The 24,657-nt window shown below is 36.5% G+C and overlaps 1 protein-coding gene across 7 annotated transcripts; it reads left to right on the plus strand.

The window, feature by feature from the left end:
- Window positions 1–1,548: 1,548 nt before the first annotated feature.
- ESD (esterase D) lies at window positions 1,549–24,657 on the plus strand. 7 transcript variants are annotated; one of them, XM_034665181.1, is made up of 10 exons: window positions 1,549–1,664; window positions 5,103–5,155; window positions 7,438–7,583; window positions 8,352–8,440; window positions 10,758–10,856; window positions 12,330–12,454; window positions 13,514–13,633; window positions 15,114–15,212; window positions 17,472–17,639; window positions 23,778–24,657. In XM_034665181.1, exons 4-10 carry the CDS (start codon window positions 8,371–8,373, stop codon window positions 23,856–23,858), a joined length of 762 nt encoding a protein of 253 aa, XP_034521072.1. In that variant the 5' UTR covers window positions 1,549–1,664; window positions 5,103–5,155; window positions 7,438–7,583; window positions 8,352–8,370; the 3' UTR covers window positions 23,859–24,657. The 7 variants fall into 7 exon arrangements, with proteins under 7 accessions (XP_034521072.1, XP_011217704.1, XP_002915022.1 ...); XM_011219402.3 differs by having other exon boundaries at window positions 7,438–7,556; XM_002914976.4 differs by having other exon boundaries at window positions 7,482–7,556.

Genomic DNA, 24,657 nt, shown 5'->3' on the forward strand with positions numbered 1-24,657 from the left:
CTCAGCCACATATTTACAGATAATTTTTGGTCTATCTCTTTAAGTAGTTAATATTCATCCATTCTTAATACTAGTTTCATTATTAGAAACATCAACCTTAATTTATGATTTCAGCTTACTTTGTTTCCATGCATATACATATATATGTATGAATATATATAAAATATGTCAAAGAAGAAACAGAAATTAACTGAATCTATTGTAATATTATTTATGCTGAGTAAAAGAAATTATAGTTCTGGTTATTATCATGCTGTATTTGTGACGCAAGAACGCTTTCATAAAAGACTACATGCTCACAGTTAGACTGGTCTGCACCGCATAACAATCATTTTATTAAATAAACACCGTTTAGCTTTCTTCAAATATTTCCTATCAGTTCTGAATAACTTGCAAACCTGGGTATTCTGTTTTAGTTGTGAAACTCAGTTTGAAGAACATTCCCTTTTCAATGATTTATATTTAAAAGTAATAGAAAGTAAAAAGAAAATTTCACTTCAACAGTTTCTCAGAATACAATCTTTTTGATTAGATAAACATTATTTTTGGACTGAGTCTCAATTGATCCACAGGTCCACGGGTTCAGTTCACAGGTTAGGTCAGTCCACAGGTCATTATGGCAAAATGGGCATGGGCCATAGGACCAATTCTGGCATCATGTTTGTAATTCAACGCCCACACAGGTCATTTCACCTACCAAGCCTTTCAGCAGGATCAGCCACATGATTTGCAGGGCTCAGTGCAATAGGAAAATGTGAGAACCCCTTGTTAAAAAATTATTAACAATGTGTCACAGGAAATAATTACACCAAGCAGAGAATTAAACCAAGTGCAGGGTCCTTCTGAGATAAGGACCCTGCTCTATGGCTTGGACCCCCATGAAACTAGTCCTGCCTTTCAGATTGTATCATTTACTCAGTCTAGATTTTGGTAAAAAAAAAAAAAAAAAAAAAAACTTCTTGTGGTCACATTTAATTTTCTCAAAAAGCAAAGTACATGCACAATCAGTTCAATTAAATCAAGTCAAAAAATAAAAAAAATCAAGAGAAGATTTGCTGTAAATTATCAACCAGCAACTATTAGTTCAACTAAGCAATATATGAAACTGTTGGCTCACACTGTACACCTGAAATTAATGTTACGCTATGTTAACTACACCGGAATTAAAATAAAATAAAAATAAATGAAAAGTAAAAATTACGCTTGTTTAACTCCAGCTAAGTAGATGAACTGGAAAGATTTAGGGGATGGGGGCTCCCAGACACGATAATATAATCTTGTTTTAAAATGAGTTCAAAGACTTCTTGGAAATCCTTTCCACCAGTTAAGTGGGGCCCGACCTCGGGGCTCTGGGAAGAGCCTGAGTCCGGGGGTGGGGCACAGAGTAGCCCACACCAGGAGCAGCAGGAGGAGGAACGCAAGAGGATTGGACCAGGAAGCGTCCGATAAGGCCGGGTGGCACCAGGGCGGCTCAGCCGCCGGGGCGGGGCTGCGGCTGGGCGGGGCCAGTGAGAAGGGACTCGGGAGGAGGGACCCGAAAGTGGGCGGGCTCGATAGCGGGCGGGCCTGATGGGGGCGGGGTCGAGGCTGGGCTACGCTAAGCGTTCGCCCCCGCCCTTCCGCTCCGGCTGCAGCTCGTTTCCCAGCCGCCGCCAACCCCCGAGGTAAGACTGTGTCAGGGCAGAACCTTGGATGTCCTCGGTTCGTCTGCGGCTCCGGCTGCACCCGCGACACGGCGGGGCCTGGTCGAGGCTGACGCCGAGGCCAGAGACGAATCCAGCAGGCTTGATCGCGGGAAATGCGGCCCAGATCCCCAACGCGACCAAGCCGACTCTGGAGGCCAAGGGCTGGGGCGCCCAGGCCAGGACCTTGGCTGCAGGCGCAGGCGTAGGCCCGAATCCCTTTCCTTCCTTGAGCTTCCAAATAGGTGTAACGCTGGGCTCTCGGGCCTGCAATCTTCGAGCCCTGTACGTTTATTTAGCTCTATTTCGCATAGATTCTCCGCGCCCTTTGACCTGATCACCAGCGCATGAAGTACTTGTGCACCGTTTAGTTAGAAACAGAGCCCAAAGCCGTATTTGCCTTGGCAGGCGCGCGTTTCAGGGCCCCGCGGGCCTGGGATCCCGCACCTGCTGAGGCATGTGCAAGCGCTTTGTTAGTGTGTCCGTGTTGTAAATGCTGTCCGAGTTCTGGAGGGGGCTGGAACACACTCCCTGATGGCCTCACCCAGGAGTTGGCCCTTAAGCGGACCGTGGGGGGACTTCGAGGTTCCTGGAATAATAATAACTAACATTTGTATGCATAGCCTGCAGTGTTAAAATCAATAATGACTCAAATTAACTCATTTAGTCTCCGGAGCAACCCTATCAAACTGATCGAATTACATCCCCATTTTATAGATAGGGAAATGAGCCATAGAAATATTACCTCGCTTGTCTAAAGCCATGTAGTAGTAGTACGTGGTGAAGCCAGAATGTGAAACTGAAGGGTCTGCCTCCAGAGCCCACTCTGAAGCTGTTACACCATGGCATTGAGTCAAGCCACCCAATAGAAACATCCAGGCTATACTTGGATTCTGCATAATTGAGTTTGAGTGACTTAAGATAATAGAAAGTTTGGCCAGAAAAATAACGTAGGGCCATTGAAGACAATTTTGAGAGCCAACTTAAGGTGTCTGGAATTTGTGGATGCTATATTTTTTTTCTGCATGGTGGATTAAAAATTTCTATATGGGCCAGCCATGTGAATTTTTATGAAGGATAAAAAACTATGGCTTGTACACAGTTAAAAAGTGACCAAAATATATATGGAGTTTTATTCATCTTTATTTCAATTTTATGAAGTTTTGATAGCATCAAACTTGAAAAAAAATTATAAACAGTTACATTATTTTTCATTTCAATGATTTAGTGATTTTCAAACACTAGGTGAGTGGGATTCCCTCTACACCTGTAGCAGCAGTGTGGAGATCGCCAGGGTTTCTCCTCTGCTGGTTATTTGGGCAAGCTAACCATGTTTTTAAAATTGACAATATACTTAACTCTACTGAATTATATACTTAAAAATGGTTAGGACAGTAAATTTTATGTGTTTTTATTACAATTTTTTAAAATCAAATAAAAAATAAATGAAAATGACTAACAGTTGCATGTATGTCATGTTAGGCTTGAATATGTAATGTGTTTAGGTATCCGTGAAGCAGTAAGTTACGTGTATTAAAGCCCTCGGCTTCCATGCAGGATTGATTTTAGTGGGACATACAAGAAGGAAAGAAAGTAGGAGCCTAAGTTTTCATATATATATATTTTTTTGTATAATTAGGATGGTGGCAGTGGGAATTCAAAGCAGAGGTAACTTTTAAGACATTTCACACATAGATTGAGCAAGACAGGCATGGATGAAAAGAGAGGCAAGAAAAGGAAAGAAAAAAATGGTTTGAAGGTGGGAGATAGACATTTAATTTTAATTTTAATTTTATTTTTTGAGAGGCAGAGTGGTGGGGAAGGAGAGAGAGAATCTTAAGCAGGTTCCAGGCCAGCACAGAGCCCCACATGGGGATCAGTCTCACAACCCCGAGTTCATGACCTGAGCCGAAATCAAGAGCCTAGCTCTCAACCAACTGAGCCACCCAGGTGCTCCAACACTTAGTTTTAGGTGTGTTGAGTTTTACTAGCTGGTGGCATATCTTGGTAGAAGGGTCTAGCAAGACATTTCAATTCTGCTACTAATGCTTGAGAGTGATTAGGTCTAGAGAGGCAGATTTAAATTCTTCCACCTAGAAAATGTGGTTCAAACACAGGGAATGGGAGTTAGGGAAAGAGTGCATGTGAAGAGAAAAGGAAAGGGAGATGGGAGGACAAGGGGGAGTGGAAGAACCCAGATCAAGAGTTTTCTCTGAAGAGAGGATTTGAACAGAGACGTGATGGTCAGCAGTGCCATAATCTGATTATGCTGGGGAGACCTGTATAGGTTGTAAGAGCAGGTGGAGTGGGACACCTGAAAGTGAAGAAATGGATCAAAGTCCGAGGAGTCGCAGAGAATGGGAACAAAAACACAGGAAGAGATAGAGACCTTCTGCGACTCATCAAAAGAAGAAAAGAAGAGGTAAACGTATAAAGAACACAGATTTCTGGAGGAGGATGGCATTTACCTTGAATAAAGAAAGAAAAGAAAACTAAGATTTGACAAGTTGGCTTTCTGGGGGAACAGATGCTTCATGAAGATTTCTCTTTGATAGTTTTTACCTGATTGGCTTGGCAGTGCACTTGAGAAAACCTTCTCTGAAGAATATTGATGTTCATTTCATTGACTTTCTAGAAAAATTGTGTAACACCCACTGGCACTGTGAAATTGTTTGCTTTTGTTTGGGGCTTTTCTTGGGAGAGGGATCTGTTTTGTATTTTGCTATTCTCCCCACTCTTTCACTACATTTCTCTTACAAAATATGTCCAGGAACCTAAATAAGACATCCGGCAGATAAATGACGCTGACAGGCCTATATGTCCAAGTTTCTATTTATTTCTTACAGTGTCGCAGCAGTCCCTTCACCGTCATTCCTAAGCCCAGTCATTTTCCCCTGCAGTTCATCTTTTCTAGCCTGTCAGCCCAGCAGTCCTGAAGTCCTCTTCTCTTCCCTCCTTTCTCCCTGTGAGACATGGTCCCTCTACACCTTTTAGCCAGACAGGTTTTGGCTATCTATCTCTTTCTACTCTTCCAGTCCCCACTCCTGGTTTCTTTCCTCTCAGTGGTTGATTATATCTCATACTAACAAATTACACTTTAAAACATTTTTTTCTATTTAATTAAAAAGAAAAAAAACACAACTTTCTTCATAGGAATCTTAGTCCAGCAGAAGTTTTTGACAGAACATCCTGCCTTGTGGCAAAATAGGTATTAAGGTAATTAGATTAAGGGCCGAGGTGATGGGGTGATGCTGTTCCCTCAGCTGCTTCTGCCATGCTGCCTTATCCAAGGTAGACAGTCATCTGCCTCAAGAAAAGAAAATTGCTCAGAATGTGTTGTGCCCTGCACATGTCTGTATAACCTCTGTTGTGAAAAGTATGTCCTATTTATAAACCAGTTGGTCTTTTTATTTTTTTCAGGATCATCTATCTATCCTTTGGTGCAGGCAAAAAAGCAAATAGCAACTGATCAGGTAAGTTTAAGTTTTATTTCTTATGTGTTACTTTGAAAGTTGGATGAAAAAGCTAATAACTTAGTTCAAAATATGTTATTTCTCACATAGAAAAACTTCAATGAAGAATGCAGTCACCTAGTGTATTATTTCATATAGTGTATCTAGTTCTTAGCTTATGTCATATTTTTATTGAGTGTAACTTTTATCTTGAGTTGTAATCAAAGGTGATTTCTAAAATGGGTGGCTAGAGGAAAAAAACTTCAAAAGCTTTGTTTTTATTTTTTCAGCTCTTTTGTCAGTTGAAAACAGCATTTTAACTTGGTTTTCTCTGACTAAATGGGAAGTATTTGATTTTGAATTTTAATTAAAGCACATTAAAAAAGAAGAAGAAATAGACTAGTTATGCTTTACAAAAAAATCATTAAGTATAAAACAAAAAAGGTGAAGGACAAGCTGATTTTTTAAACTTTCGGTAGTCAGAAGTTAATTATTATTAGTTATCTCTTATGTACTAGATATATGCTCAGTGTGCCATGGTTTGGGAAAGCCGACATAGCCCTTCTAAATTTAAGAAAACGGGACATCCTTATAGAATAATTCAGCAAAAAAAAATTCTACTCCTTGGTCTCATGTACGTATGCTAAAATTATATGTCTGTCTATGTTAGTATATTATTTAAGCTAGGATCAGGAACAAGAATAGCTGAAGTTAATAATCAATAATTAATAACATTTGTGAGCAGTTTGTTAAGAATTGACCTCTTACAGATTAAATGCATAAACCTGTGAAGAGAAGGTAATTTCTCTATAATCTCCTAATCCTATAAATTTAGTCAATCTTAGAGCTTCTAAAAAAGAGAGTATATAAAGACCTTCCAAAGAAGCAGGAGAGAATAGCAACAAAAAGTGGGGGTTCTGATGTCAGGCTTCCTGGTTCAAATCCCAGCTCAAAATGCAAAGCTAAGTATTTAGATTTACAGAGGAAATTACTAAAAGGTAGGATTGAAACTAATCTTAGTTAGAAGTTTGCAAAGACATTTCCAAGATTAACTTTTTAAGATTATTGTTATGTATTTTTTTAAAGTAACCCTAACACCACAACCATTCAGCATACTGTAGAACTGAGAATTTTAGTAGAAATTATGTGGAACATGTTCACTGAGAAGCCCACGAGAGTGGTAATACCTCTTCCTAGCATGTGAGGATTTTTTATTTAGTGTGTACAGCTAACTGATTTATAATGAGGAGGGGAAGGGAATCCTTCCTTGAGAGATACACATCAGAAGCAGTCTGGTTCCTCTTTGCTGAACAGGCAGTTCTAGTAAGGATGGTTCACTGACTTTTTTTTGTATTATTAAAAATTAATAATGTATGGCATTCTAACATTTAAGCTTAAAATTATTTATGAACATTTAAAAGATCTGTCTGAGAGAAAAGAATTACCGAACTTCAAAATCTCCCATCTATGAGCTGCACTTTTAATTCAGTAATGTTTTACTTGTCGGTTCATTTTATTTTATTTATTTATTTTTAAAGATTTTATTTATTTATTTGACAGAGATAGAGACAGCCAACAAGAGAGAGGGAACACAAGCAGGGGGAGTGGGAGAGGAAGAAGCAGGCTCATAGCGGAGGAGCCTGATGTGGGGCTTGATCCCATAACACCGGGATCACGCCCTGAGCCGAAGGCAGGCACTTAACAACTGCGCCACCCAGGCGCCCCGTCGGTTCATTTTAAAAGGAGAATTTTTGATAAAAGTTGTGTATCAGTTTTTCAGAAAAACTCTCATAAGACAAGGAATTTGATCTGGGTGTGTGTACAGCACAGCAGCGATAATGCTGTAAGTGCTCAATAAATGTTACCACTTATTGTCACCAAATCGTTATGGTGACATCATTTTCCTCCCACTTTAAAAAATCAGCCATAATCAGACCAATTCTTTGATTCCTTTGTTAGAGTTGACAGATAAACTATTAACAATTTTTGTTCTTCTAAGCTAAAGTAGTTAATTAGTAGCTTGTTTATATTCTCCCTCTTTCTGAAAAAAATTTGGGGCAGTCCCCAAAAAGAAAAAGAAAAAGCAAAAAGCTTGTTAAGCAACTGGATAAATTAGTACTCACCTACCAGAGTACTAAAGTTTCCTGAAGTACATAACAGGTATGAGTGTGTACATGAAAGTGAGTCAGTTTCTTAATGTTATTTATCAGAGAAAATTAGCAAGTGAAAAAAAATATTCTCAGTGGAAAACAGTTGTATGTTGGATAATTTATCTGAAAACAGTTTTATTTCAAATTTTTCAGGAACTAATGTTCTAGAAATTAATGAGATTAATCTTCAATCATAGGGGAAGAATGGCATTGAAGCAGATTTCCAGCAACAAGTGCTTTGGGGGGTTGCAGAAAGTTTTTGAACATGACAGGTAACTACCAAGAAGATAAAATTTTAGGTATCTCTCATTCTGCTTCCATCTATTTGATTGCTTAAATAGGCCCATGAAAGATCATTATTGCACAAATTACCATTTACATGGAAAAATACCTGTGGTTTTTATCAAAATTACCTCATTTGTGATATTAGTGATTATAATAAGATGTTAGCGACAAAGAACAAATTAAAGATGTGGTACATTTCAGCACCTGTGAACCAACATATGATTTAATATCTTTAGAATTCATTTTTCATAAAAGCTGATTTGTTATTTCATACATCTCTTGAGAAACAAAAACAGTTTTTCATTTAGCAATATTAGTGCCATATTGAGGGTATTACATTTATTTTATTTTATTCCCCTCCAATGACTTATGTGCCATGCACAGCAAAGACCCAGGTTGCTTAATAGATCACTATGCTAAATTGGCCCCATTATTTTTTTTTTAAGATTTTATTTATTTATTTGACAGAGAGAGACAGCAAGAGAGGGAACACAAGCAGGGGGAGTGGGAGAGGGAGAAGCAGGCTTCCCGCTGAGCAGGGAGCCTGAAGTGGGGCTTGATCCCACAGCCCTGGGATCATTACCTGAGCCGAAGGCAGACGCTTAATGGCTGAGTCACCCAGGCACCCCATAAATTGGCCCCATTCTTTATTTAAGGGCCAAGGTATATTCCTTAAATGTTGGTGGAATCACTTATTTTGGACATTAAATCACTTATTTTCTGTTTCTGTCTTACCCAGTGAGAGGCATTGATTTTTTTTGTCATGGTTGTTAAAATTACAGTGTTGAACTGAAGTGCAAAATGAAATTTGCTGTCTACTTACCACCAAAGGCAGAAACTGGAAAATGCCCTGCACTGTATTGGCTGTCTGGTAAGTGTTATTCATTTGAGTTTTAGAAAGTAGTTTCTTCTTCTTTTTAACTGCCTTATCTTACTCTTTTATCTTGACTTATTGGTGTGCTTGCTGAGCCATTTATAAAAGACTTTAGAAGCCTCTTATAGTCTACTCTTACTTTATCCTGAGAATAATTTCAGACCTACTGAATTATATTTATATCACTTCTTTTAAAATTAAACCAAGTAATTTAACAGAGAATGTAAAATTCTGGACTCAATGGCAAGAGCTTAGAAAAGTTACTTACTTAGTTTGTACCTACCTAAGGATTTCTAAAGTTTGTAGAGATTTTACCACTCAAATAGAACAATATTAGGTAAAACCAGAACACCCATGGTACACTAATTAGAAACTACAGACAAGTAACTTCTTATAGTCTTCTTTAGAATGTTTTAATTGGACTCCATCAGTCTTCTCTGGCAACAGTCTGGAAAATCACAAAAGAACACAAAAGCTTCTTTATTGGTGAATATTAAAGACTATAGACTAGATTGTGAGAGAGTAAGGTTTTGCCACCAGTAATTTGAAGCTGTCTGCTAATTCCTTCTCAAGATGTTGTTGGCATTTTATGTTTAGAAGCAAACATAAGGAGAGACTTGATAGAAACCAAATTATGTCATAGAGTGCTATTTTTGTTACTTTAAAATTGCTTATAACTTTGATTTTAATAAATCCCTTCTTACATATGTTTTACCAAGGATAAGCCCCAAATACAGTCGTTGAAAATGAGAATAAACATTTCATTTCAAAAGGTAAAAAATTTTAAAAATAAAAATAAATAAAAGGTAAAAATTAAGTGCCTATCTGATTGTAACTCAACAGCCCATTTCTGTGGTTGAAAAAAGCAAACTGATTTTGCTGGAAGAGCATTGGGTATTGCCAAAAGCAAAAAACAAAATTGCATGCTTGTTTTAGAAACAGTATTGTGTAGCCGAAGATGACCTTAGAACCACATCCTGTCTGAAATCCAAAACCCATTCTTTTTACACAATTACCTTGCCTCTGAACACATTTACATTAAGGTCTGCAAGACCACTGACCTTTTATTAGTATTTGGGGTAGTTCTCCATCATGATGTGGCACCTGTATCTCTGGAAGACGTACTGGGAAGGAACATAGTGGAGAAACAAGGACCTTGTTCTGCCAGGACTAGTGAAAGTATGTATGTCCTAACAGTTTAAACATGAACTCTTGTAACAGTTTTATCCAGTGATAGTTGTAACTTTGTATTTTGTAATTATTTATTAATTTAGTCTTCATTAGCAGTCATTTCATAAGTCCCTGTGCTGGCTGCTAGAGGATAAACAAACTATAAAAGTGTTCCATAGTTAATTCACACCGCATCGCACATACTAGTAGGCTTTCATGTCGCTAATTAGCAGTAGTGGGATATTTAGCATTGGCCACTGGAAAAGGGGTGTTGGGTTAGGTGGTACTTAGCTCATCCATCTATTGCCAGTTTATTCTTGGCCTTCTCCTGTAATAAGAGGATTCAGTCATCTGTTCTATCACATGACTCAAAAGGCTATAGCTAGGAAAAGTGGCAAAAATAGCTGGAAGATTTAAGGAAGGTACATGGTGACCATTTCTCGCTTAAATCAGCAGGCTGAATTCTGTTGCTGAGGACTACTCATATATTTTTAAAAAATAAGTTATTTATAGTATTATGATGACTTATTGTGAATATTTATGTTTTGATGCAGGAATGGTAACATGTTTAATTAGCATGTTTAACAACACCCCACTGGGGTTGATATAACATTTGCTTTCTATTGCCATTCTACACTTTGAAAAATTCTGAATTACCAAATACATCTGTCTGGTCCTAAGGATTTCAATAATTAAAACTTTAGTGAGTGACTTTGAAAGGACAGCCGTGAGAGCATTTAACCTAAGACAGTTCTTAGGTTAATACTATTGTAAATTTTATGAGAAAGGGAACTTTATTATCTTCTTTAGAATTATTTCTATTAAAAAAAAGTGTTTTAGGGGCGTCTGGGTGGCACAGCGGTTAAGCGTCTGCCTTCGGCTCAGGGCGTGATCCCGGCGTTATGGGATCGAGCCCCACATCAGGCTCTTCCGCTATGAGCCTGCTTCTTCCTCTCCCACTCCCCCTGCTTGTGTTCCCTCTCTCGCTGGCTGTCTCTATCTCTGTCAAATAAATAAATAAAATCTTTTAAAAAAAAAGTGTTTTAATAATACTAAATGAGCTTGTTTTCCTGTATTATAAAAGGGTTACATCTTATAAACCATCCAGAGTGTAGCATGAGATAACACTATTTCCGATCATCAGGTTTGACTTGCACGGAACAAAATTTTATATCAAAGTCTGGTTATCATCAAGCTGCCTCCGAACACGGCCTTGTCATCATTGCTCCAGATACCAGCCCTCGTAAGTGTTCTCAGTCCAGAGATGCTTTGTAAAAATATAAATCTTTCAGACTAAGTTATAAGTGATATAATGTAATATTATTTTGTTTTTTATTTATTTTATATTTTTGCTATTATCTCTATTAATCTTTGAGATGATATCATGACTCTAAAATACTGTGCTATATACTTTCCTCACTGTGAAGTTTACTCATAACCTCACTCTTATGAGAAGGGACCATTTTGCTATTCCCATTTTATAGATTAAGACACTTCAAAACAGAGGCTGAGCAACTTGATTAATATATCATTTTGGCACTAGTGCCAAAATGCATAAAAATATTTCTCTCCCATAGGTAAACTGTCTTGTCATATGAAAATTATGTCTTTTCTCATCTGCTCTTTATCAAACAATCATACAGTTTAACATGTATTGGTTTTAATATAAATAACTAGAATGCTTACATTAGAGAAATGAAACGTTTCGTCAAATATTTGAGAACTCAGTCCATCAGAGATTATTTTGTGACCCCAGAAGTGTCAAGAAATGGAATCTATTAAATGGCAGCTCAAATTATCTGGAAGATAAATGGCTGGCCTTAGGAAGTAGTGCGTTTCCTTTCACAGGACGTCTAATACACCAAAGCAGGACATGTCTCACAAGGAATGTAATAAAAAATTTAATTCTGAGTACTATCAAAAATATTAAATGCCTAGGAATAAACTTTTAAAATATGAAGGTTTATTTTTTAAAAGAAATGTAAAATTTGCTAAAGATTTTAATAAATGGAAAAGTGCCATGTTCCTGAATGAGCATACTGAATACCATGAAGAGGTCATTTGTCTGAAATTACTCTGTGTATTACTGTAATTCTGTTAACAGTCTCAGTGGTTGGCTTCTTAACCACCTGCAAGCATATAAAATAAAACCTAATAAATTTTAAAAGATTATACAAAAATCCCATTGGGGGATGAATAAATAGGGGAAGCACAATGGAGTGATTCCAGAGTACATAAGGCAACATTTTCAGTGCAAGGTAGTGATCTGAGCACAAGCATTTCTCTCCTTTTCCTTCTAAAAAGAAGAAAAAAAGAAGTGTTGATAATAGGGACGGGTCCTCAGGGAAGGAATCTCAACATATTTTGGAAGAATAGAGAGAGGATGTAAGTCCTTTGACAGGTAAACAGTGAAGAAGCATATATTCAGGATATATAGGAGGGCCCGTCATCCACAGAGGAAGCCAATGTGCCTCACCTCAGCTGTGAATTCTCCCCCATGGAAGGGCATTCCCTCTCTCGCCTCATTAGCTAGAATTAGTCACATGGCCCCATTCAGGGACAAGAGGGCCAGGAAGTATGCGCCCCAAAAGGCAGAGAACTGCCATGTTTGGTGAATAGCTCAAATGCAGGTGAACTTTCAGATTCGCTTCAAAAGGTATTACTAAACGGGTCATTACTATGGAGTAGATGAAACCCCAGGATGTTTCCTTGATAGGTGGCTGCAATATTAAAGGAGAAGACGAGAGCTGGGACTTTGGCACCGGTGCTGGGTTTTATGTGGATGCCACTGAAGATCCTTGGAAAACGAACTACAGAATGTACTCTTACGTAACTGAGGAGGTAATTTCATTCATGTTGTATTTATTAATTGATGATGGCCAATAGTTTGGTTTGGGACACGAAGTCCTTCTAGTCCTGAGAGTTTTAAACCAGGGTATGGTATTGTTGAATCTGCTTGGTACATATTTATTGATTGTCTTAGTGAATATTCTAAAGTTTACTTATATGGAAGCCTTATTTACTACAGTTTAAATTAGTATTAAGTACAATTTTAAAGAGGGTAATAATTATATTGATACCTGTGTGCACTACCCAGATTATACAAAGAAAACAATGTATAAAAAAACTCTGGCATCTAGTTTATTCAGACTTATTTTATGATTATTAACCAAGACCTACTTAGAAAGGATAAGGGTAAATCTTTGCTTCTATTAATAATATTTATGTGCAATTAATGCATTTTTCTAAATTTTATATGATTTTAATTGTTAATATGTATATCATAAAAACCCAGAAACAATAATAAAAATTTTAATCACCCATTATTCTGTACCCCAAATAATAACAATGTTTTGGTATATTCCATACTTTCTTTTGTATGACCAGTTTTCATGTAGTTATAAAATTTTTTGTCTTGTTCTTTTTTTAGTTGTATAAAATAGATATTTTCTAATATTCTTTTTGCAGCTAGCCTTAATGATTGCATAATATTCTGTCATATGTCACAATTCAGTGTTTCCTAATGTCGGATATTTACATATATTTCTTACCACAATAAATTTTACTGCATTGATTGTCTTTATGTATAATTTTTTTCCCCTAAGGACTTTTCCCTTATAATAGATGCCAAGAAGTGAAATTATTAGACCAAAAGTTAAGACATTTTAAAGGCTCTTTCTACATCATCTTCTTTGATTTGCTTTCTGAGAAGGATTGCTTTTCTCCAGTGGCACATTAATAATCCTTGTCTACCTGAGGTTTTTTTTTCATCTTTATTAGTTCATAGTATTGTAAGACTGTGATTTGGAAGTGTTAATTGTGTAATTATTTTATATGACTTTGAAAAAGTCTAAACTTGTTTCTTTCTTATCTTTTGTCACACTATTAAATTCTCTGTAGCTTCCCCAACTCATTAATGCCAATTTTCCAGTGGACCCCCAAAGGATGTCTATTTTTGGCCACTCCATGGGAGGCCATGGAGCTCTGATTTGTGCTTTGAAGAATCCTGGAAAGTACAAAGTAAGATGACCGAAGCTTTCAGTGACAAGCATTTCTCTTGGATAATACCAGTTAGGAACTTTCAAAAAGTGAAATTAGGATATTGTTATTTTATAGTACTGGGACTAAACTTTTCTAGTGTTGGGAGTTTCAAGGGACTGTAGGGGAAGAGTATTAAATTTGACCACACAATTCTGTGCTCCAGAATCAGAAGTAAAGGAATTCTATCACAGTTGGTCTACCAGAGGTATGATAAAGCAATTTTTATTGCTTCTATTCAAACTATAGTTTTCTAGGCATTTTTTCCCCTAAAGTTATTCTTGTAACTGTGGCAGTGTGTATCATTTACTTATATTTTTACCTGGAATACATTTGTTGACTTTGATTTTCTGAGGTAGAAGACATTCATTATTTGTAAAAGTTGAAGTATTCTGTCTTCTCATTGCCTCTGATGAAAATTGGATTGCAGCTTAACTGAAAAACAACACTGTAGTCTTTCCATTCATTTATTCGAAACTGTACAGCTTTACTTTTTTGTTGTTTAAAGAAGCCAAGTTGGAGTAACCCCCATATGTAAAATGTCCTCCGGGGCAGCGCCGTATACCGTCAGGTTGAAAAAGGAAATTCTGAAGCAGTGATGATCTCAGGATTGCTTCTGTCTTTAACATCACAGGGCCGATACCTCAAGATTTGTTTAATCCATTTCCTTCCCTTAGAAAGAACTTCTTAGCCATCTCAGGTGTGCCAGTGAGAAATGAAAATATTTCTTATACCAGTTTCTTATTGTGGCACCAAATATTTTTCTTTTAGTAGACTTTATTATAAAGTTGAACTAATTCATGGCTTCACAGTAGGTTTTTAAAAATAAGGTCTTATTTTCTTTTTGTACATAAGGCAATTAGTTTATTACGTTCAAGGGAGAAAATCAAATTCAGTTGTTTTTTGTCCTTTAAAAAAAGGTAATAGACATTTATAAACATATATTTTGATTAGTGCTCTAAATTGAACAATTCTGTCTGCCATTTATCCAGTTAAAAATAAGACTGCGTAGAACACAAATATTTAAGGGCATTGCTCTGGGCTTTCTTGGCCCTGTTTAAGAGAAATAATGTGTCTCAGATTTAATACCATGATCACAAAGGTGGGTGTAAGCTGTTCTGTATTACTACTCATTCATTTTAGGTGGAAAAAATGAGTGGAAACTGAATATAAACTTGTATTTGTGCCTTATTTAATGAAAATGTAATGCTTTACAGTATGTTGGCACCTATGGTTAATTAGCTCTCTTAATAGAACACACAAAAGATGTATCATGAAGAGGCCTGCAACCTCAGCCCTTCGTATAGCCAACGGAAAATTGTTCACAAGTATTTTCATGGCAAGTCAGAGGTTACAAGCAAGTTGCAAATAAACTTCTGGGTTTTTAAGTAAGTTGCAAATGTTTGTTCATGTTTGATTTAGCAAAATATAATTTGTTTTTAAATTTCCTTTGTTTCTGAAGTCCGTGTCAGCATTTGCTCCCATTTGCAACCCAGTGCTCTGTCCTTGGGGCAAAAAAGCCTTTAGTGGATATTTGGGAACAGATCAAAGTAAATGGAAGGTAGGTACTGGGATAGCTGTCTTCATACTCATTACTAAGTTTTCAGATTTTGAAAAAGCTATACACCACAGACATTATATTCCTAACTCACTGAAAGATCCAGAGCCAAAATAATTAACAAAAGAATAGACATATAACAATATCAACAACAAAAAAGCCCTATTTTCTACGTATTGAATTGTGGATGTTCTGAAACTACATTCTTTTTTCTGCTAATGATTAATTTTTATGTTTATTTCTATATTAACATTACCAAAAAATGCCACATTTTACTACTGACTTTACTTTTGTCTCTTATTAACCATGTGCTCAACTGTACAACAGCAAGCATGAGTCCTGGCCTTTTAATTATTTCACGTATCTGTTTCAAAATCCAGCATCTCTCAGATTTGGATTTTTAAATTCCAGACTTAAAAGTCTTTAAAAATAGATATCGTGTAATGTACATTTATGTGAACATTCCCAATAGCAAGATTGTTTTTTCAAGCAGGAGAGCAGATGCATCAAAATGAAAATTAAAAAATTGCTCTTTCTCTCGAGACCCATTTTACTTTTGTGCAGAAATAGGCTATTAGTAAACATTGCCAAGAGTTTGAATATTTTGCAAATGCCTTCATCATCATATTCATGTTAACAAGTAGAAAATACTTGAGTAGGGGGAAGAAAAAAACTTTTTTGTCTTACTGTTGTGTGTTCAGGGTCATTCACACATGGATCCTAGTTTTATATGAGATTGGTCATTGAAATTCTAACAAATTGGAGGGTTAATCCTTTAGTCGCTAGATTAGAATTCTGTTTTGTTTAGGCTTTGATTTGTATTATATTGGAAGAATGCAGAAAGTGATTACTATTAGGTACTTTGAGAGCTGACAGTGCATGTACTTGGGCGTTTGGAGTCCTTGCCACCGTGCAGAGCCTATGTGGAGTTTGAGATCTTAGGTCACAAAGGTGATAACCTTTAACATCCAAACAGTGCTTAGGTTCTGATGGGAGTGTTGGGTAAAAGACCAACTGGTGTGGTGCCTAGGTGGCTCAGTCAGTTAAGCATTCAACTTGTGATTTCAGCTCAGGTCATGATCTCATGGGTTGTGGGATCGAGCCCTGCATCAGGCTCCCCACTCAGTGGGGACTTCTGCTTGGGATTCTCTCTGTCCCTCTGCTTGCACTTTTTCTCTTCCCTCACTCAAATAATGAATAANAAAAAAACGTAAAAAAAAAAAAAAAAAAAAAAAAAGAAAAAGAAAAAGAAAGAAAAAGACCAGCTGGTTGGAAGAAAGGAGGGGAGAAGTGGAGGCACAGGTAACCTATAAAGGAATCTAATTATCTGATTTTTCTCTAAGTGGCAGTAGATTTTACTATCTTAATTATGTTGTGTTTAGGCTATTATTTAATTTACTGTTGGAATAAGGAGGGCATGCAGAATTATGAAATCACAGAACTTAGAACTAGTTGAACTTTACAAATCCCCTTCCAGTCTCTCCTTATAAGATTAAAGAAAGCAAGTCTTTAAAAACAGGATACTTTAGAAGGGGAAGTCTTTGGGTTTTTGTTTGTCTTGATTGGTACATAGAAGTTGTAGCTAGGAGATATATATGAATAATCAAGAACACTTAAAGGTAGATGGTAAAATATAAACTTGTAACTAGTGGCAGCTCCTCAGATAATAAATTTGAGGGGTTGTTTATATGATTCAGATTATTTAAATTAAATCTTCCTGAAAGCTCATGGGGATAACAGACATTTGGTGCTGTTCAACAGACCACAGAAGAGAAGGCTGAATGTATTTAAGTCTGGAATTAGAGCCAAAGAGAAGAGGCAACAAAATAGTCTATTTATTTGAAATAGAAAATATCTGGAAATAGAAAAAGATGAGGAAGTTAGAAGAAATATTCAATTTGTGGAGGGGTTTATAAAGAAAAAAATTACTATTTTGTTTTTGTTTTTGGAGTTGAGAGGTGATTAAGGACCTCAAAGGTTTAGAAGAAAAAAGTCTATACTATGAAGAATGCTGAGATACAGAATTCTTGCCACTGGCCCAGAACTGCTTGGAAGTAGAGAAGCGGGTATAAGAGGGACATAGATTTCTGAAGACCTTATAAATAAAAACCAGGCAAGACAACATAAAAAGAATTTTTCTGATTTAATCATCCTTAGAGCTTAAATAACGTTAAATTTCTATTTGGTTCTACTGCGGTCTATTTTGAAGAACATCTTTCTGGGCACTTTCAAATTTATTTTTCAATATTTTTCTTTTTCTAGGCTTATGATGCTACCCATCTTGTGAAGTCCTACCCAGGTTCTCAGCTGGACATACTAATTGATCAAGGGAAAGATGACCAGTTCCTTTCAGATGGACAGTTACTACCTGATAACTTCATAGCTGCCTGTACAGAAAAGAAAGTCCCTGTTGTTTTTAGATTACAAGAGGCAAGTATTAGGAAATCTCAGCTTGTTCTAAGTAACTATAAGGAAGAATTCCAGGGGCGCTTGGGTGACTCAGGCGTTTAAGCAACCGACTGTGGATTTCAGCTCAGGTCATGATCTCGGGGTCATGGGATTGAGCCCTCTGTCTGGCTCTTGCTTAGCTCTGGGGTGTGCTTGAGAGTCTCCCTCTCCTTTGCCCCTCCCCCTGCTCACTCGCTGTCTCTCTTTCTAAATAAATAATTTTTTTTTAAAGCAAGATTCCATAATACCTTATATTTCAGAATTTGAAAAGCTACCTCTAGTAAGGTATTTTTTAAATTATAACAAGACACTTAAAGTGAAAGCCATCTAATTAAGTTAATGATGCCTATGGTCAAATTTCGCAGAAAGAGGAAAGCTTTCAGAAGTGAAAGTATTTATAGTTTTCTGTCCCACTATAGAACCAGTGAATAACAAGTTTCATGCTTGAATAGGACTTAATCTGCAGCATTACTGGCTGTGTCTGTCTTGACACATACAGCTGTTTACACAGTAAATAATTGGTAAAAGCTTCTACCTTAATTACTCTCCACTTTCTCTACACATTTTAGCCTCAGAAGCTGTGAATGGTTTATCTCGCACATACATAGTTACTTTATACTGTTTGAGTTAGTTGCTAATCTATCCATTGTGCTACTTGGTATTTTTTATTGTTTAAGAATCATTACTGAACTTCAGTTGGTTTGCAAGTTTTCTTTGACTAAAAGGCTTTTGACTACTCACCTACCTCAATGCTAATACAGTTATAATTAAAGAAATTCTACTTTTAGTTTTTTAAAATTCCTTATTCATAAGCTTTGTATAACATAAAATATTTCAGGATGAAAAGTGAACACTGTAAATTACAAATGATTGTGATTTTAAAAAAACATTTTATTCATGTTCTAGGGTAATGTGTCAGGCACATTGATCTAAAATGTATAATTATGATGATAAATGTCCAAATAAATCTAGATCAATGTGTAATGTGGTACATTTCAGTTTACAAAATGTTTTCATAGCATTAGCTCATTTTATCCTTATGTGACCAAATGAGCGACCATTCCTATCCTGTCCATCTGGTTTTTTTGTTTGTTTTTAAGTTTTTTTTCAACTTTTTTATTGTGTCAAAATACCATACATAAAATTTACCATCTTACCTTTTTTNTTTCCTTTTTTTTTTTTTTTTTTTAAAGATTTGTGTATGTATTTGAGGTGGGGAGGGACAAGGGCAAAGGGAGAGAGAGAGAATCCTCAGACTCCCCTCTGAGCACAGAGCCCGATAGGGCTCCATCCCAGGACCCTGAGATCATGACCTGAACAGATATCAAGAGTCGGCCGCTTAACCAACTGAGCCACCCAGGCGCCCTCCGCCCTCTCTTAACTATTTTTAAATGTACACATCTGTGCTAGTAAATATATTCATAATGTTCAGCCATCACCACCATCCATCTTCGTATTTTGTAAAATTGAAACTTTATACCTGTAAACACTAATTCTTATCTCTTCCTCCCTGTCTCCAACCTTTGGCAACCATCATTCCACTTTCTCTGTAAATCAGACTACTCTAAGTATCTCATATAAGTGGAATCATATAGTTGTTTTCATAATTTCCCCTTTAGATTGTTCATTGTTAGTGTATAAAAATGCAGCTGATTTTTGTGTGTTGCTTTTGTATCTTACTACTTTGGATTCTTTAGGGTTTTTGCATATAAGATCATATCACCTATGAACAGATAATTTTATTTCTTTCCAAATTGTACACCTTTTATGTCTTTATCTTGCCTCATTGCTCTGGCTAGGACTTCTAGTACTATGTTGAACAGAAGTGGCAAAAGTGGGCAGCTTGTCTTGTTTCTGATCTTAGAGGAAAAGCTTTCAGTATTTCCCCATTAAGTGTCATGTTTGCTGTGGGTTTGCATATATGGCTCCTGTCCATCTGTTTTACAGGCTCAGAAAAGTATTATATATCTAAGGTCACACAGCTAGTTTACAGTAGAGCCAGAATTGGAAGCAAAGTCATTTGAATGGAAACACTTGTCCTCCTGTCATTAGTTTAACCATTCCCAAGCAAGGTGAAGCAGTGCTCCAGGGGAGCAAAGGGATGGAATTAGCTAACACAGGAGAATTGATGCATAACCTGTGATCTAACTTATATAACAGATCTTAACAGTCTCCCTGTTTTTTTAATTCCCCTAATATTTTGATCATGTAAATAGATATATGATTATATATTATTATATGTAATATATATTATTTACATGTATATATAATATTTACATGTATATCTGTGTGTGTGTGTGTATATCGTGGGAAAATATGTCAAAAACCAATATATTAGATATACCTTGTTCTCTCTTGAGTATTCATCTTTAATAGTATTTTCTTAGGTTAATTTAAACACTTACCAGAATTACATGTTTTCAGTCAGTAACCAACTTTGAGAAATCCAAATACTAATTTGATTATAAAGTGGTGTAACTACATTAACTATAGCTATATAAGTAACACAATCAACCATGTTTCTTTCCAAATCACTTCTTGGCACTAGCTGTGCTGGATGCATCCTCTTCCCCACAAGGCGGTGCCAGAAAGTTCTGTTGTTACTACCAACCAACAACAGAGTTTCAGCCTCCCAGCGAAGACTGAAAAATCTCTGGAGTTTGTTATAGAAACAGCACAGAAGTAAAATACTGATGAAATTCTTGGAGGGAAAAAATAAATCAACTTATTTATTTCTGAAATGCTTCTATCCTAAGCAACTAAAAACACAGTTGGGTGTATTTAATGAGGAGTCAAGACAAAACATTTAGTTCTAAAAAAAAAAGAGTGGGGAAGTATTGAAATTACCAGCCACAATCTTTAGCTCAGACACAATTCTTCATTCCTTCCGGCAAGGGCAGGTTAAGAGCAAACTACATAGTCTGAAGACGATGTGCAGGCTTGTTATAATTGAATGAGCAACTGAGGAGACGTGACTGGGTGTGGCTCTGGAGAGGCCACCTTCAGGTTTTCAGGCCAACCTCCAGTGACTTAAGATTACCTCAGGTCCGAGAGTCGGATCTGCCTTATCATTTGAGTATAAGCACAATATAACTGTCTTATTTCTTTATGAAATGGGAGCCGTGAAGCCTTAAGTAGGCTGAAAAAAATAGGGGCTGTATGTAAGTATGTGAACTAAGGAGGAAGATCAAAAATTATTACAGTCGTGTACATGATTTACCCAGCTTCATTTATTTACCTCTTTTTGGTGTTAAATGCTCACCATCTATTTTTATACTCTACTGTCCAAAAAATAATTGAGCGGTAAGTGTGGTACATAGGGATATTAGTTTGTTATCTCATAGAGTTTTTCTTTTTCTATTTTGGCTTCAGCGAATCTAAATTGAAAAAGCACTAGATAGCAGAATTCTGATAATATACACAGATCAGATCTTACTCCGAAGTCTCATATGTCTTCTTTCCAGTTATTGAGGTTACATTGTGAGGAAAAGATTTCAGTGACCTAACAGAAACTTCCAGAAACAACATTGAAGCAAGGCTATCCCACCTCTTCAAGTCTCAGGCCCTTTTTGAAGACCCAGAGGCTGTTTTGGCCTCTGCACTGCGTGATAGAGAATATTAAGAACATGGCACAGAATTCCAGAAGTGCAGGGATCTTGTGTCCCTGTACACTGATGCCAGCACGATTACCCAGCACAGAGACTCTCAGGAAGTGCTTATTAAATAAACAAGTGAGCACCTTTCAATAATCTTTGTATTCTGAAGAAACTAAATAACCCAGGGATTCATATCTGAGCTTTTCTAATTGGTCTGGAAAATGTGTGGGAAAACACTGTCTGTTAGCATAAATGTTCATCATAGCTGCTGGAGCACTGCTGCTTTTTTGAGAGCTGAGGGAAGAATGAAAGAATGTGTTCATTTATTTTTATACTCTTAGAGAATCTGCTACTGATGATTTTTCCAAAACTATGGCTCCTTCAAGTGTCACTGAACATACGGAATTTCACGAGCTGCTTAACATAGCAAACCAGCTTAAAGAAGTTAATGAAAGGACCCACCCCCGTAGAATAGTGTCAATAAATAGAACAGGAAAACCAGTCAAGAATGACAAGTAGCTCAGATTATATAAGCATCTTCTATCTACAGGGAATGCCAGTAGTTTAAATGTGTTCTCCTGCCTTTAAGTTGACATTTTAAAAAACTCTTTCTTGGGGTGCCTGGGTGGTTCAGTTGGTTGGGCGTCTGACTCTTGATTTCAGCTCAGGTCATGATCTCAGGGTTGAGAGATCGAGCCCCGCAGTGGACACTGTGCTCAGTGGAGAGTCTGCTTGAGATTCCCTCTCCCTCTGCCCCTCTCCCCTGCTCATGTACACACTTGCTCTCTCTCTCTCTCTAAAAAAAAAAGAAATCTTTCTCACTGTGTCATGATAGGCCATTTTCTATTTTCTTGTAAAGGTGGATCTTCTATTAAATAGCACTGTGGAAGTTATGGACATTGGCTTTGTATTTTAGATAAAATATACCGTAATCTTTCAGGACACTCCTGAGAGCTCAAAATTGTAACTTTGTTTTACCCTGGGACTTTTCTAATAAAATGATAATAACAATAAATAATAACAAGAATAGTCATAGCTACCCCGTGGGTTCCTGAAACTGCATGTCTTTTCATCTGTAAAAACTGGCAGGCGCTGCATGGTACTACATTTCCTAGGGTTTGTGGGTTGAAAATCATGGGCTTGTTTAACCTCATAACAACTGAAAAATTACAGGAGTGGAAAATGTTTTTCTTTATGTTTCTCTATATAAGAAATTCAGTCCTTCAGCTCTAAATTGAACTAATTAACAGGGACTGATCTAATCATTGAGAAATGTGAAACCAAATAATTCCAAAGTTCAGCCTTAATTTTGACAACATTCGTGTCAGATTCATTTCTGTGATTTGGCCACAGGAAACAGATCATCATGCTTTTAAGTTACTTTGGTGACTTTAACCTAAAACTTCTTATTTATTAACTTCCATTCCCAAGATATATAACATTGCATACCTCTGGAAAGTAAGAGATTAAGAACATTTACTGATTTCATCAAAACCTTAGGGATTTGCCTTTTCCTTGGAACCCAGGTGATATTTTTATTAGGGCTATTTTTGCTTCTTAAGTGCTTAGGGAAATTCCCATTTTCTCCCATCAGAGACCATTGACTAAGCAAAAAATTTAAAAATCTTTCTTAGACTTTTACCTCCTTCTGGTTTATTCCACCTTAAGTTTTCATTGTGTTTTGGAAGGGAGGCCACCCCTAAATTACCTCGTGTTCCTTAGGTTCTTCCCACCTTAATTTTTTTCTTTTTCCTTTGAAAGCATCTTCTGATCTTAGAGGATGCTCCCAGGAAGCATCTTCTCTCCATTTATCTAGATGTAGTAGTAATTAACCAGATAGCATGAGATCTGTTTATTACATTTTCTCTCTGTTTCAGAATAGTTTTCAAAATAGTTTACTGACTACTCAGTGTGGTTTATTGCTAAGGAATGTTAGGGTATAATGAATTACTCCTTTTTCCTCAACTAAAGATGTGATATGCTTTTATTGTGTAGGAGATGAAATTCCTAACTAGACTTATGAGGGCTGTGTTTGGGTTCCCAAACAACGTTTAACCATTTGGGTGGTTGTTTGCTCTTTCCCTGTATTGTCTGTGTGTGCTTATTTCACATTTTAACATTTTCCATCTTACCAATGTTAGTGTGTTTCTCCTGTGAGTTGAAACTTCTTGCCTGTGTTTCTGACTTCTTTAAATTCTGATTATTTTATTCCTTGTTGATGTGACCACCTGTTTACATACATTAATTAATGTGTTATTTCCTCTCTTTGCATATTAATGGCAGGATCTAGAAACTGGGCTCTGCAGAATGTGTCTTTTTCTTCCTATTTTTGCTCTTCTTCTAATGTTCAGTGAAAATGTAAAGTACAATTATAATAAGCTTGATTTTGATTATAAGCCTTCCTTATACTGTAATAATGTCAGGATTTACAAGAAAATTAAGTGACATGAGAGATACATTTAATGTCCTTAGTACTGACGTTTCTGACTGGTAAATGTCTTACCATCTCTCTTCTGTCTTCCAGGGTTATGATCATAGCTACTACTTCATTGCAACCTTCATTACTGATCACATCAGACATCATGCAAAGTACCTGAATGCATGACAGACTTCAGATAAGAGAATTTGTTCAAGATTATAAAAAGGGAAAAAATGATTTCAAGACATTGGATTTCATAGTGCTAAAAATGCATCATTCCATTGTTGAATCACTTTCTGCATAAATATGTAAAACCTGCTTATGATTTAAAAGTTATTTTACCAGTGTTCATATGGGAAATATTTCATACTTTACAGCTTTTTCAAGGTCATTTGGAAATCATTGTTGTATTAACCTCAGGCCACAGAATATATGAATATAATCCCATTTAAATCATAGAATGCTAACTCAGGAATGGGTTTTAGAGGTAATTTAGCCTAAACCCCTCATTGTGCCAGACTTGAAGTCTGTGAAAGCATGGATTGTCTTCATTATGTTCAGTGTTCTATCTCTACTAGCAACTACTTGGCTTCTAGTAGGCATTTAATAACTCTTTGTTGTTAAATAAGAAAGTAGGCTCAAAAAGGTTAAGTAAATTCCCCAGTGACCCAGTTATTTGTGGGACAGCTAAGATTAGAAGCCAGATTTCCTAAACCCAATCCAATGGTATTTCTTTTCTTATCTATTAAGCCAAACAGATTTGTGGACATTGATTTCTGGACCCTCCCAAGAGACAAGAATTAAATAATAAGATTCAGTCTGAAAATAGATGTATAAGGGAAGTTGTTTCTGTAAACACAGTATTTTCCTTTAGTTACATGCAGAAATTTAGCTTGGTGAGGTCACCAAGAAAAGTAATCAGTCTCTTTGTAAATACCAAATTGTGTTCCTTTAAGAATGTAATGAATAAACTTTTGAAACATGA

Source organism: Ailuropoda melanoleuca, chromosome 7, assembly GCF_002007445.2.
Source record: "Ailuropoda melanoleuca isolate Jingjing chromosome 7, ASM200744v2, whole genome shotgun sequence".
NCBI classification, from domain to species: Eukaryota; Metazoa; Chordata; class Mammalia; order Carnivora; family Ursidae; genus Ailuropoda; species Ailuropoda melanoleuca.

Excerpts from the sequence above, each read along its gene's own strand:
- ESD (XM_011219402.3), top strand. The coding sequence starts at position 7,459 with ATGAGATTAATCTTCAATCATAGGGGAAGAATGGCATTGAAGCAGATT. Across the intron at positions 15,213-17,471 it reads CAGATCAAAGTAAATGGAAG|GCTTATGATGCTACCCATCT; the intron begins GTAGGTACTGGG and ends TTCTTTTTCTAG. Across the intron at positions 17,640-23,777 it reads TTGTTTTTAGATTACAAGAG|GGTTATGATCATAGCTACTA; the intron begins GCAAGTATTAGG and ends TCTGTCTTCCAG.